The sequence below is a fragment of the Puma concolor genome, chromosome A1, assembly GCF_028749965.1.
Source record: "Puma concolor isolate L17-30 chromosome A1, mPumCon1.1.hap2, whole genome shotgun sequence".
In the NCBI taxonomy this organism is placed as follows: Eukaryota; Metazoa; Chordata; class Mammalia; order Carnivora; family Felidae; genus Puma; species Puma concolor.
Genome location: NC_141667.1, coordinates 128243239 through 128256882, shown reverse-complemented (window position 1 = coordinate 128256882; position 13644 = coordinate 128243239). Strand labels below are relative to the sequence as shown.

The following is a 13644-nucleotide window of genomic DNA, read 5'->3' as shown; positions in this document are numbered from 1 at the left end:
TCTTCAGGGCAGAAGACACAAGTGGGGTTTCCCGGAAACTATAGCCTTCTGGTCTTTGGCTTCCTGAGTGCCAGCCAGAGGCTAGAAGCCGCTTAATGATAGGATCCAGCTGGAACTCTGTGCCCCAGCTGACAGTGCTGGTAGCTCTGTGAAATCCTCCTCTCCATTGGCCTCCCTTCAGGGTTTCTTCTCTGCCTGCCTCTCCACCTCTCAGATGGATCCTTCCACAAGCTCGGACCTGCTTCCTCACCTCCCTTCCCCTTGCTCTTCCTCCTTGTCTTTTCCAACGCAGGAGCTGCAGAGAGCTCACCTAGTCCACGGTTTGGCCACCACCTGCTGGTGTGCTGACTCAAATCTGCATCTCCAGGCCTCAGGATTCCCCTGGCCCCCCGCCCTGTGAGGGCAGGTCTGTACTGGGCCTCTCCATCTGGAAATGCAGGGGACCCAGAAGGCATGATGTGGACACACCCGGACTCATGGTTCACTCCCCACTGGCACCTCAGTGTGCCCTTCCCGGGGTGCTCATCATGTATCCAGTCATCCAAGCCTCAAGCCTTGGTTAACTCTGACCACCCCCCTCCCTCCCTTACCCTCCAGTGCCCACGGGGTTTCCAAGTCTAGTCAAGGCTACCCTGAAATCTCCCTGCAACCTGTCCTCCCCTCTCGACTCCCTCTGTTCCCCCAAGTCAGGCCCCCAATAGCTCTTCCTGCCCCTTCCCCAGGCCCTCAACTGCTCTGCTCCCCTCCTCTCCTTGCACCCCACACTCTGATGACCCCTTCTTCTCTTTCTTCTTCCTTTCCATCAGCATTCTAACATGTACAAGCCTCTCTTGATTTTGTCTTCACCTGACCTCCGTCCTGGCTCTCCCCTTCCCTTCCCAGACAGGATTCTTGAGAAGAATCTTCTCTACTCCATACTCGTGTCACCACTCCAACCACCGCAGTCTGGCTTCAGCCATCCTGCTGCCCACAACCAGGTCCCCAGGGGCTCTCTGTAACACGGCAGGCTGAGTCTGTCATGTATACAGTAGTGCTGCTAACAGCCCCTCCTTGCGGGACCCCCTCCCCAGCGTAGCTCCACACTCCCCATCTCCTGTCCCTCTGTCAGCCGCACCACCTGCCTGGTGACTGCTCTGTGCCCTGGCTCCTCCCCATCATTGCCGTCACCCACCTGCTGCTTTGCCTGCCCTCCCCCAGAGTTCAGGGACTCCTGCAGCTTCAGCTTCATGCAGGCCCAGGGTGACGCCCACGTGGGAATCTCCACACCCCAGCCCCCCAGAGAGCCACATCCCACATCCAGCTGTCTGTGGGACCCTCCACCTGGATGAGTCACAAGCTCATCAACCTGAGAGGATCCAAAACCACTTACCCTCTCCTGGCAAACCTGCAACCCCGTCCGTGTCCCTTATTCTAAAAATGGTATCACCACCCACCTAGATGCCCATGCCAAGAGCACCTTAGTCATTGTGCCTCCTCCTTCTCCCCTTCTTACGTACAGCGTCCAAGTCCTGCTGAGTGTGTTACCTCCTCCACGGAACCCCTGGAGTTTGTCCGCCTCTCTGAATGCCCACCTCCACCACTATTGGTCCAGCTCTTACATGGTCCCCCTCCTAGTCACCTGACCTTCCCACCCCAGGCTCGCCCTGTTTTGCCTGGGCCTCTCCCAGCCTGTTCCTGACACTGATCATGTCACTTGCCTGCTTTTCCGTCACCTGCACGACTCTTAGTTTGGGTCTGGGTCCTGTGACGTGTCATCCCGCTTCCTCTCTCCTTGACCTCCCTGTTCCTGAATGCATGCCGTGGTTGCCTGGCTAACTCCTTTTCACCCTCAGGCCGAGGAACAGGTGTCACTTCCATAGAGCCAGGGGTCTCCTCCCGGCCCCCCAGGCCCCAGCTGCCACTCTCCATGGAACAGTATTGGCTCAGGGATCTCCAAACGGTGAGCTTTTTCAGAAAGAGCCTCGATCTCCTTTGCTAGCACGTCTCTGTCTCCCCAGGGCTACCAGTGCCAGGTAAGTGGTGGGTGATTAATAGGTGTTTGGATGGATACTTAGCTCCCTCCCATGTGACTGCCTGCTTAGGCACTCTGCGCTGCTCCGGGCCAGGAATCTTGCCCCTTCTTCCATCTCTTCACAGCATCCATCTGGCGCGTGGTGCTGCAGAGACGTTTACTTAAAGAGAATGAGTGTGTACCAAGGCGAGGGACCCCACCCTTCTCCAGGGTTTCCAAGGGTAGCTTAGCGTCTAACAAAACCTGCCCCGTGTATTTTTAGCTTCTGGCAGTCATAAGGTTTACTCCTTATCTGTCTGCCAGTTAGCAAGCCCTGGGGTGAGTGCTCTTCCCGAAATGCAGAGGCCGAGTGTGATGGGAGTGCGGTGGGCATCAGCGGTGCCCGTCAGTCACCCCTCTCCCCCAGAGTTTTGTAGCCTCAGACCAGGGAGGGACCTCGGAGCTGGGCAAGCTGCGGCCTGGAGGACAGAGACGTGTGAGGAACCCAGCACACCACCGCCCCGCCCGCCCCGCTGTCCCCGCTGCCAGCCCCCCACACCCGCTGCGCGGCCGGATGACCCGTGGCCCCGGGGAGGGCGCAGCGGGGAGCGCGGGCCTGGGGCTGCGGGGGTGCCTCGCAGCGGGGGCGGCGGGTCGGAGGCGGGGGCGCCCGGCTTCCCCGCCCCTCGCGGCCGCTCCCTCCCGCTCGCCGCCTACTTAACCTGGCCCGCGGCGGCGGCGCTCTCACTTCCCGAGGTCCGCGTCCTCTCGCTCCATGGCGCTCCTCGTGCGGCTGCTGCCCCTCGCCCTGGCGCTGGCCCTGGGCCCCGCCGCCACCCTGGCGGGCCCCGCCAAGTCGCCCTACCAGCTGGTGCTGCAGCACAGCCGGCTCCGGGGCCGCCAACACGGGTAAGCCGGCCGCCGCGCCGGGGGTGGCCGCGGGACGGGCCGGGGGCGCAGGGGACAGAGCGCAAAAACGCCGAGCAGGCAGCACGGGGAGGCCGGAGGGACCGGCCCTGCACCGGGTGAGGGAAGGAGGTGGGGGACCTGGAGGGCATGCCCGTGGCACGGGCTTCGTAGAGGAGGGGGTGGGAGAACTGAGCGGCAACACCGGCCCTCAGGACAAGAGCACCGGATGACCGAGGCTTTCAGCTTCCTCTCCCAGGGGTGGGAAGGGGGAGTTGGTGGCCGTGCCCAGAATAACCGTGGAAAGGTGGCCAGGGCAGAGAGGAAGCCCACCCGCAGGGCACATGGTCCAGTGCAGCCAAGGCCTTGTCCAGAGAGCGCCTACAGATGTGGCACTGGAGGGGCACAAGGTGGCACCGTCCAAAGCCCATGGGCTCCTGTTCACCTGGTCAGGCTCCACGCCCACCACCTGGCTCCAGGCAGTGCTCACCAGGCACCCCAGGGGCCGAGCGGCACCTCCTCCCCTGCCAGATGAAGAGCAGAATTCCGTGGGCCTCACGCACGCTGTGTAGACTGGGAAACTGAGTCCAGAGAGGACTCATCCCTTTTCTCTAGTCCTGCCCTGGAGCCAACACTGGAATCTGCCTTAAAACATTAACTGGGATCATAAATGTGGCACATGATCCTCGCAGATATTCCTTTGAGACACTGACACTGATGTGTTGGCTGAAGGAGGCAAACCCAGGCAGAGGGTCTGACCTGGTAAAGACACCAGCCCAGACCCAGGCAGGGACACGTGATATTTCTACATCCCAGACTAGACCATCCTGCTTCACACTCACCCGGGCTTTGCCATAGCTTCCAGCCCGTCCCGTTGCACCAACTCTTTTTTCACAAGTAAGTAAAACCATACGTGGATAGAGTCATGCCACTGGGTCTGGCATTCGAACCCAGGTGGTGCCCTGGGCACATGACTGGGCAGACCTGTACTCAGGTCAAAACTCACTGTTGGGGGTGACTACAGGTGACTTCAGAGGCCTCACTATGCCTTGGCTCCCCACCCTTAGGAGTGCTCCAGGGGTGGGTGCCGGCTACCCCCCACAGAGAGCAGTTGTCCTAGTCCCCTCTGCCTTGGGCTTACCTGGCCTTTCAGGTGCCCAGGGCTGAGGGGAGGGGGATTTCTGCAGACTGGCAGGGTGAGCTGCGGCCTTAGTGCCCTCCTGGAAAGAGTAGAGCACGGGAGAATGTCCTGGGGTCTTTAGGGAAGGGGGAGAATCACCTTCGACTGTGGCTGTGTGTACAGAAGGGTGAGGGGGGCAGCTCAAAAAGTTGAGGGGGATCATAAGAGACATAAAAGTCAAAAAGTGTGCGACTGGCATCTTCATTGTCTCTGCCCAGCTCACCTTTCCCCTCTTGCCTTTCTTGCCAAAGAAGCACGTTCTGTTTGGGTGCCGCAGTCTGCGTGGGAGGTTTCTGTTCCTTCTGTATGTTAGCCACTAAGTCAGGAGAAGGTCCCGATAGCATGCCGAGCAGCGCTGTCCCCCAGAGTGGGATCTCCATGCACACCACAGTGAGGCTTCCCCAAAGGTGTTGTCAGGGCTCCACCAAGAGTCATCTCGATAGAGAAGCTCTTTCCCTTCAGAGCTCAGAAGAGACAATGACCAACTGAAAATTAGGAATTTTTTTTTTTTTTTTAACAAGGCGAGTGCTCTTTGTAATGGATTTCAGATATTAGCTCAACTTCCTCTGCACCCCTCTTCCCCATGCCCCTGCAGGCCAATCCTGTTGTTTTGCTTCTTGGGGGTGCAAAGGAAGGCCTCTAGGAAGGCCTATGGAGATCGGGGATGGGCAGAATGGTCTGGGAAGTCACACACACCCACCCTCCCCAGTAAAGTGTGGGTGTGCAGGCGGGTGAACTGTGACCAAACGCTTGCAGGCACGGTTGCATTTCCTGTGATCTAACTGTCCCTGAGAATTCAGAGGGACTGCCTGGCCTTGCACATAGGTGTGGCACCCTGTGCAAAATGGGTAACCCTGTTCAAGCCCCAACCCTTCATTCAAAGTGAGAAGTGGCGGAAAGGGAAGAAAAATCTGCTCTTTTCAGGCAATGCGGCATGCTCCAAGACGTGAAGGAGAACTAGGAAGTGTGCCTTGCCCACGGACAGCGTTTTATCACCCCACACCCCCATCTCCACCACAGCGCGGGGGATCTGTTGTTCATGTTCCCATCTTACAGGTGGGGAAACTGCAGCTTAGTGGGATGGAGTGACTTAGTCCTAACACGGGAAGCTGTTTGGAGAGTAGAGACTGTGATGTCACCTCTTGACTCCCAGCTGCATCCATGTTGCTACAGGGAGGGGAAAAGAAATACGGACAGAGAAGTAGAAACGCATTTGCACTTCTGACTCCCAGCTTCCAAAACTGGACTGGATTTCCTGAAGCATTTGAGTTCCCTTTTTTTTTTTTTTTTAATGTTTATTTATTTTTGAGAGACAGAGCAGGAGTGGGGGAGGGGCAGAGAGCGAGAGGGAGACAGAATCTGAAGCAGGCTTCAGGCTCCAAGCTGTCAGCACAGAGCCTGATGTGGGGCTCGAACTCACACCAGGAGATCGTGACCTAAGCTGAAGTCGGACGCTTAACCGACTGAGCCACCCAGGTGCCCCAAGAAGTGCTTGATTTTCAAATCCGAGTTGAACAGCAGAACTGTTGTGCTGGAGGCAGAGGGCCCAGAAATGGCTAGGTCATTTCTATTAAACTTCAGCCTAGATTTCCTGTGTATACAGCCCACCCCTCCCCCTGCCGCTGTGAGTGGGAGCCACCCCCAGCCTCTGCTCCTGTCTCAAAGGGGCCGCAGCAGTGGAAACTCACTCCACAGAGGAATGTTAGAGCCACATCCACAAGAGACTCACTGAAGATTCGCCAGCCGCCTACGGAAAGTTGCAGGGAATTCATCGACAGTAATTGTTTCCTGCTTGGGCAGATAGAAGAACTTCTGAGGTTGTACAGCAATAAACAGTACCTAGGGCTGGAGTGTGGCCAGCGGGGACTCTCCAGGGGTTATTTGGGGACGGCTGTAACCTGTGAGTCCCAGGCGGCAAACAGAGGAGCAAGGTGGCTTCAGTTAGAATCCTCTGGAGGCTGTGGGCATCTGGTCAGACCCAGCTAGGACTCAGGGGACACGGGCTTACCTCCCTGCCAGCCTGTGATTTGCCGCCCCCCGACTTCCCTTGCCCTCTGCTTCTTATGCCGACTCACGAATATTTAGTGTGCCTCCTTGGCCTGTGCACCTTTGCCTCCTAAGCCACAAGCTGGACAAAGAAGTGACCTCCATATGGTAGAAGAGAGAGGGCAGAGAAGCAAAAGGTCAGTGCGCCCTCCTACCTAATAACCCGATTCTGACTTTTTGAGAGCTGACCACGTTCCTGCAACTGATATGATGGGGATGGTAGGTGTAGCTGTTGCTGCAGTACCCATGGCCTCCTGGCAGCAACTGATGATTGCTAAGCACGTTTTTATTTTTTTTTTATTTTTATTTTTTTTAATTTTTTTTTCAACATTTATTTATTTTTGGGACAGAGAGAGACAGAGCATGAACGGGGGAGGGGCAGAGAGAGAGGGAGACACAGAATTTGAAACAGGCTCCAGGCTCCGAGCCATCAGCCCAGAGCCTGACGCGGGGCTCGAACTCACGGACCGCGAGATCGTGACCTGGCTGAAGTCGGACGCTTAACCGACTGCGCCACCCAGGCGCCCCTCTAAGCACGTTTTTAAAGTAACAGAGGAGGTGATATATAAAAATGACACCTGAATCTCTCAGGACACACAGGTTTTGTGGAAGCCCTGAGTCTCTTCGCTTTGTTTTCCTCCGACTTGTGGTTCAGCCGAGGAACTTCCTGCCTCAGGTCAGGGAGACCCCCTCCCAATTGTCTCCCGCTACACAGCCACAGCTAACTCCTTTCCCCTGTGGCTCCTAACGAAGATCCTGCCACTGCGTGGCCTGAGCATGGTTTGGGTCACGACTCCGTACGTTGGTTAAAAGACACACCAACAAACCCCCCCAGCTCTGGGAAGGGGGGCTTCTCAGCAGAACCCTGGGCGTTGCACTGAGCTTTTCCAGCATTCCCGAGAACTCCTCCGAGTGGGTGGTCCCAGCAACAGTATCTTCGGCAAGGTCATTTCCAAGCTCTTGCTTCACCCTGACCCAGTGCTGGGCCCCATGTAGAACGTAAAAGCGAGAACAAGGCAGCGCACCTACCCTCAAGGGTCTTTGGGGGGGGTAATTGGAGAGAAGAAAGATATGTACTCTGATCAGTTTTGGATTCTGTTTGGTACCAAGCATCAAACAAGGGCCGTATTTTGGGGTAGATTTGCACAGGAGAGGGTCACCTGGGACACTGGAGGGAGGCTTTCTGGGGACAGTGGACTCAGGCAGGGGCCTAACTAGTGAATGGCTGAGAGTCCATTGGGAGAGTGTCGCCTACCGAGGTCCTCACCTCAGCCAGCATAGTAGTGTTCAGAGCCAGGCTCCTGGCTTAGGGATGTGGAGCATGTCTGTGTGGAGCTGCCTAGGAGGTGCCGGGCTCAGACTTTGGCCTCCTCTCATGACAGAGGGGCTGGCTATGTGCACTGGGATGCCCAGGTAGAGCCTGTGGACATTGTGGCTCAGAGGGGGCTTGGGGGTGCAGAGAAGGGCTGGGGGCTTCTCTCAAAGCTGCCTGGCTTCACAAACGTACTACTTAGCTAGCTTTCTCAATCTGTAATGTGATCTAAAAATGTTAAGATGCTTTTTTTTACACGGACCCACTACCTATGTCAAAGAAGGATACTTCCATGAAATTATGTCAGTGTGGGAGATACACTTTGACAGGGTTTAATTTGGTAGGAAACTTGCAGGGGAGCTCGAAATCAAGGGAGACAGTATCTGCCCCCGAGCCACCCCGCAGGTCCCAACACTGACATGACTGTGCCTTCTCCATATCTAGAACATTCTAATGACCCATTCTAAAACATTCCCATGACAATTCTAGAACATTCTAACAACGCATTCTAGAACATTCTAATGACCCTGGAAGGCCCACATGGCGGGAAGGACATGGTAGTTGGGTAGAGGTGCCGACCGCCCTGCTGACACCACTGCTTTTATTTCAGCCCCAACGTGTGTGCTGTGCAGAAGCTCATCGGCACCAACAAGAAGTACTTCACCAACTGTAAGCAGTGGTACCAGAGGAAGATCTGTGGCAAATCAACGTGAGTATCTGTAAGCACTTGAGACTGCCAGCCACCTCAGAGGGCACACTGCACGTAAGCCAGTTGCAGGGCCCCTGGGCCAGGGCCGGCCTTCTGAAAGGTTAGGCTGCCTAAGGAGTCACGCAGATGCATGTGCAAACGTGTCACACAGCTGTGTCCTGGGGAGGGGCGCTTTTAGGAGGCTGGCCAACTTTTTTTTTTTAATTCTTTTTTTTTAATCTTTATTTTTGAGAGAGAGAGGGAAAATGACAGTGCAAGCAGGGGAGGAACAGAGAGAGAGGGAAACCCAGAATTCGAAGCAGGCTCCAGGCTCTGAGCTGTCAGCACAGTGCCCGACATGGGACTCGAACCCATGAACAGCGAGTTTGTGACCTGAGCTGAAGTCGGATGCTTAGCCGACTGAGCCACACAGGTGCCCCAGGAGGCTGGCCAACTTTGGTTTGCATTTTTAAGGCTCCTGACAAGACTTGGATACATTCGTCAGGGCTGCTGTGGGATTATAAGCAGCATAAACCATGGTGTGTGTGTACATGTATGTGTGGGCATGCTTCTCAATACTCACCAAGTGGTACAGAGTCAGTAGAGATGCCACTGGCCTGTGTCTCTAGGTAAGAGAGCCCACTGGTGAACTTACACAGCACTCCTGCTCTGCAATCATAAGGTAAGCACCTCCAAAAGACTGGATGCCTAGAAACATGCATGTTATGAGGCAGCAAACGTGTTAAAAACATAGGCTCAGGCTCCCTTGCTTCAGATGCTGGCTGTGCCACTTAGTTGGGCAGGCAGCTTCACCGTTGGAACCCTCAGTTGCCTCATCTGTCAAATGGGAACAACAAAGGACTGCCTTACAGGATCATCATTAGGATTGAATGAAGGAATGCATTTAAGGCTGAATAAGGTGCCTTGCATATAGTAAATGCTCAGTAAATGCTACCTGCTGTTATTTGCAGATCTAGGCCATGCAGACAGTGGTGAGAGTGCCAATGGGGTGTGGACCAGTGTGGTTACAACAGGGCTTTTCAGTGCCTCTGTCAGCATCCAGGGAGGTGGCATTCGCCCCAATTGTGCTGCCTGGTGGAAACAGGGTGGCATGCATGTCCTAACAGAATTCCTGGGAGGCTTAATCTGTTTTGGTACCAACAGTCAACCGATCTCAAAGCTGGCTCTCTGCTACAGACAGGAAGAAGTGCTATGAGAAACCTCCTGGGCCACTTTTGAGGGCCTGACCTTCCTCTTGTCTGCCTACTAGGAGGATTAAGAGCTTCTAAGCCGCTCTCTTGAACTCTTTCCCATGTTAGGGAATTTTAAATGTATTGCTTGGGACATTGCTTTTGAGTAGACGTCTCCTTCGGCTTCATAACCTGCGAAGGAAGGGAAAATGCTCTTTCCTGAAAATGTACATAGAAAAGAAATATCCCAGCCTGTGACCCTGACTGCTTTAGGCAATTATCAATCCTGGTATGAATCAGGAGAAATTAGGGCTCATGGCAGAGCAGGGGAGAGATGGCAGCTCCTGGGAGCTTGTCAAGGGCAGATCCATGACAGCTGGCTCTCGCTTGACCACACCCAGCCTCAAAGGTAAGGGCTGAGTGAACTAAGAGGACGTCCCTCCTGGGTTCAGTTGAGTAAACACCCAGCAGTGTTTGCTGCCTTGGACAAAAAGAGATTAATGCAAATTCTATACCATACCTCCTTCCATGGTATCCTTCCATGGTGTTTGTTACACAAACAACAAAAAAGTCTTTACTACTGTTTGATTTTTCTCATGTGTGTGTATTATCTACTCGATGTAACAGTGAATTAATTACTTAATTAAGCATAGAGGTAGGCCGCACATAATTGCTTCTTGGAAGGTGACCAAAGACCTGTACCAAGCAAATAGCCCTTCTACATCTCGGAACCCTGGGTTTCAAGAGTTGCACACTTTTGTTAGTCCTGGTTTCCCTAAAGATGAGACCCACCTGTAATGTCAAGCTGGCCTCGGAGTGGCGTTGGCTGTGGTATTTTGTTCAGCCTTGTGTAGAAGCATTTGCCTGACCAGTTAACCGTAGCTGGGTAACGTTCCTCAGCAGTTCCTGGCTGATACCCCTGTCAACGATGAGTCATAACCTTGGCTTATTGGCTCTCAGTACCTACACCCTTCTCATCTATGTGACAGGACAGGGCATAGGCCGCATAGCTGTGTGTTGGCAAATGTTCTCGATGGCCCATTCTTCCCTCGGGGAAGGTCTGGCTTTAAGAGGGTGGTGATGTGGTAGCACAGCAACCTTACGCCAATGAGCACAGGGGAAGCCTGGGGTAGATAGGGAATGGGCGGCTAGGCTGTGGGGGGGAAAGTGAGGTGTAGCGTGGGGTCACGCGGCGCCCCATGCCCAGCCCCAGCCGTTGACCCGGTCCTGCAGAGGCAGAAGGGGTTGCGTGCGCATTCAACTCTTCCATGTGGCCTTTGCTTTGGGCGACTTCAAAAACAGGAAATGAGGATAGGAAACCATGAGTTGATATAAAACTTCATGATCCGGGACAAGAGGGTCCCTTCCTGGAACATCACATGCAACATCGGAGGAGCTGACCTGGAAGAGGTCCAGAGGCCTCAGGCAGGGAAAGGGGAGGCAGTAGAACGCGTCCCCATTCTCAGAGACTGAGAAGGAGCAGCCTTGTGGTTCACATGTGTACATGGACCGAAACCCGAGAGAGAGCTACCATCTGACCCCCAGGAATTCAGTGCCAGACGTGGCCACAAAGGGAGGGGCAGAGGGCTGTGTTGGCTGGAGCTGACAAGGGGTCCCTCCAGCCAAAATGGGTCCCTTGGTGCATTTGTTTGGGTGAAGACGAGAGTGGGAAATGGGGAACATAGTTGTGGTTGGAGCAGAGAGGACTGTCTCAGCATGGGGCCGACTTGGGCAGTGAGAATTTTTAGGGAAGAGGCTGGAGCAGAGGTGTGTGTTGGGGTGAAAGGAAGCCAAGCGTCTCGGGGAAGGAGGCAGCCCAGGTCACCAAGGGGCCCAAGTCTGGAGGAAGAGTTTAAATTTGAAAGCAGACAAGTGGCACTAAACCCAGGGCCTCGGGGTGAAGACTTTGCAGTGTCCAGTCACACAGAGACCCAGGACCCTGAAGCCACTTGTTGGATGCTTGGAGGCCCTGGATTCCAACTCCATGGAGGAAGGAAGGGGACTGGCCACACACTGTCCTCCAGTCAAAGGACAGGACATTGTCAGACGGAGGTTTTGCTGCATTTCCAAAAAGAGAAGAACCTGAGTCTTTGGTGCTGTTCGTCTAGCCTGCCATATGGATTTTATTACAGGAAGTGGTTACCAGTGGGCCCCTATTTAGCGACTTGAGTGAATTTTATTACTTGGAAATTCACATGAGCTTTTATTTCAGGTCCTAAAGAGCACCAGCACGATACAATAGCTAATCAAGCAAAGAGGGTTTGGGGGGAGACGGCATCCCATTCCCTGATTTCAGGCCCGGTCTGATCAGTCACTGTAAAAACTTTATATGCAGCAGCTTGAGCAATGCTGCAGGAAACGGTGGTCAGGAAACCTCGCCGCCTCTCAACAGGCCTCCTTTGTGCGAGCCCCAGGAGAGGGAGGCCTGCTTAACGGCCAAGTCAGGTCAGAGTTGACATCACGGGGACGTAGCAGTCATCGTTGGAGCACAGGCATCATAAACGTGGCACAGGCAGGGCCGGCAGGGGAGCCGGCAGTTAAGAGTGGTAGCTGTCCATTCTAAGAGTCTTGAAGTTATTTTGTGAGTAACACATCTCACGAGCTCAGCAGCCGGTTCCGCGAAGCCAAGATGAGCTGGCGGGGCACACCCCTTTCTCTGGGAGCAGCGTTGCTTTGCCCAGGGGCTGAAGTATGAATACTTCTTCAGCACTGTGTTAAGGCTGCAGCACCCAAGGCAGCGGCGGTATGGCCGAGCCTTTCCGTCAGCAGGCAGAGCCATTTCCAGTAGGTCTCACGTTGTCAGGGCACCCAGGGGCATCTGCAGGGAAGCTGAACAAGAGCCCTCCTGTTCCTCCCCGTCCTGTATCCCACAGCCTTGGTCCCATGAGGAAAAAAGAAGAGGATGGTCCAAGGATGCAAGGCTGTCCCCGGGCCCACAGCGGCACTTCCTTCCTTGTTTGATGTTCCTTGTGTAGTCACCTGGGATAAACCACTTCAAAATAACTGAGATCGGACGTAGAGCAAACACCGGGGGTTCACCGGACACGTTGGCCGTATACGTTTTCCTGAAGGTTCTCTCCCACTCTGTAAATTCCAAGGAGGCAGGTTAGCTGCCAGGGAATTTTGCTTGGGTGAGAATTTACATGAATCCATGTACCATCTGGGGTAATGTCCTGTGGTAGGTGAATAACACCCCCCTAAAGACGTCCACGTCCTAATCCCTGAACCTATAACAGTGTTACCTGACCAGGAAAAAGAGAGCCTTTGCCAACATGATTAACTGAAGGATCTTGAGAGGGGGAGATTATCCCGGGTTATCTGGTGAGCTCAGTATAACCGTAAGGGTCCTTTTAAGAGGGAGGCAGGAGGGCAGAGTCAGAGAAGGAGATGGTGCAATTAAAAGTGAGGTTCGCGGGGTGCCTGGGTGTATCAGTCGGTTGAGCATCCGACTTCAGCCAGGTCACGATCTCGCGGTCCGTGAGTTCGAGCCCCGCGTCAGGCTCTGGGCTGATGGCTTAGAGCCTGGAGCCTGCTTCCGATTCTGTGTCTCCCTCTCTCTCTGCCCCTCCCCCATTCATGCTCTGTCTCTCTCTGTCTCAAAAATAAATAAAAAAACATTAAAAAAAAAAAAGTGAGGTTCGGGTGATGGGACCACAAGCCGAGAAGTGCATGCAGCTTTTCCAGATGCTGGAAAAGACATATTCCCCCCTAGAGCGTCTAAAAGGAATGCAGCCTTTGGTTTTAGCCTCATAAGGCCACTTTCTGGCTCTAACATCCAGAATTGTAAGACAATAAATGTGTGTTGTTGTGAGTCACTAAGTGTGGGACTATTTATTACTGCAACAATGGGTAGCTGATACAGGCCCTGTCTGTTAAGTGCTATAGATGTGTGATGGGGGATTCGTCTATCACGATGTGATTTGATCAGTGGCCACCTGGGTGGCTTAGCTGGTTGAGAGTCAGACTCTTGATTTCGGCTCAGGTTCTGATCTCAAGGTTTGTGAAATCGAGCCCCACGTCAGGCTCTGTGCTGACAGCTCGGAGCCTGGAGCTTGCTTTGGATTCTGTATCTTCTCTCTTTTTGCCCCTACCCCTGCTTGCAGTGTGCCTCTCTCTTTCTCAAAAATAAACAAACATTAAAAAAAAAATTTAAAGGTGCTGTCTTCCTCATGAACCAAGCTGGACGCTGGTTGGTGATGGGGCCTTTGATGGTGGACAGTAGGTTAAACAATCCCTTTTCATGGGGGAGCTCACAATTATGATTTTGTACTGGGGGCTCAAGAAAGCTCAGCTGAGTTTCCAAGGCAGGAGGACAGGAAAGGAACCACTCCA

General features: G+C 54.1%; 1 protein-coding gene across 1 annotated transcript in view; it reads left to right on the top strand.

The window, feature by feature from the left end:
* Positions 1-2685: 2685 nt before the first annotated feature.
* TGFBI (transforming growth factor beta induced) overlaps positions 2686-13644 on the top strand; it is a 33388-nt gene continuing 22429 nt past the window's right edge. The window contains exons 1-2 of the mRNA XM_086703513.1: positions 2686-2899; positions 8045-8143. Of these exons, the coding sequence (XP_086559639.1) occupies positions 2766-2899; positions 8045-8143 (233 nt within the window). The 5' untranslated portion in view covers positions 2686-2765. The remainder of the gene's footprint in view (positions 2900-8044; positions 8144-13644) is intronic.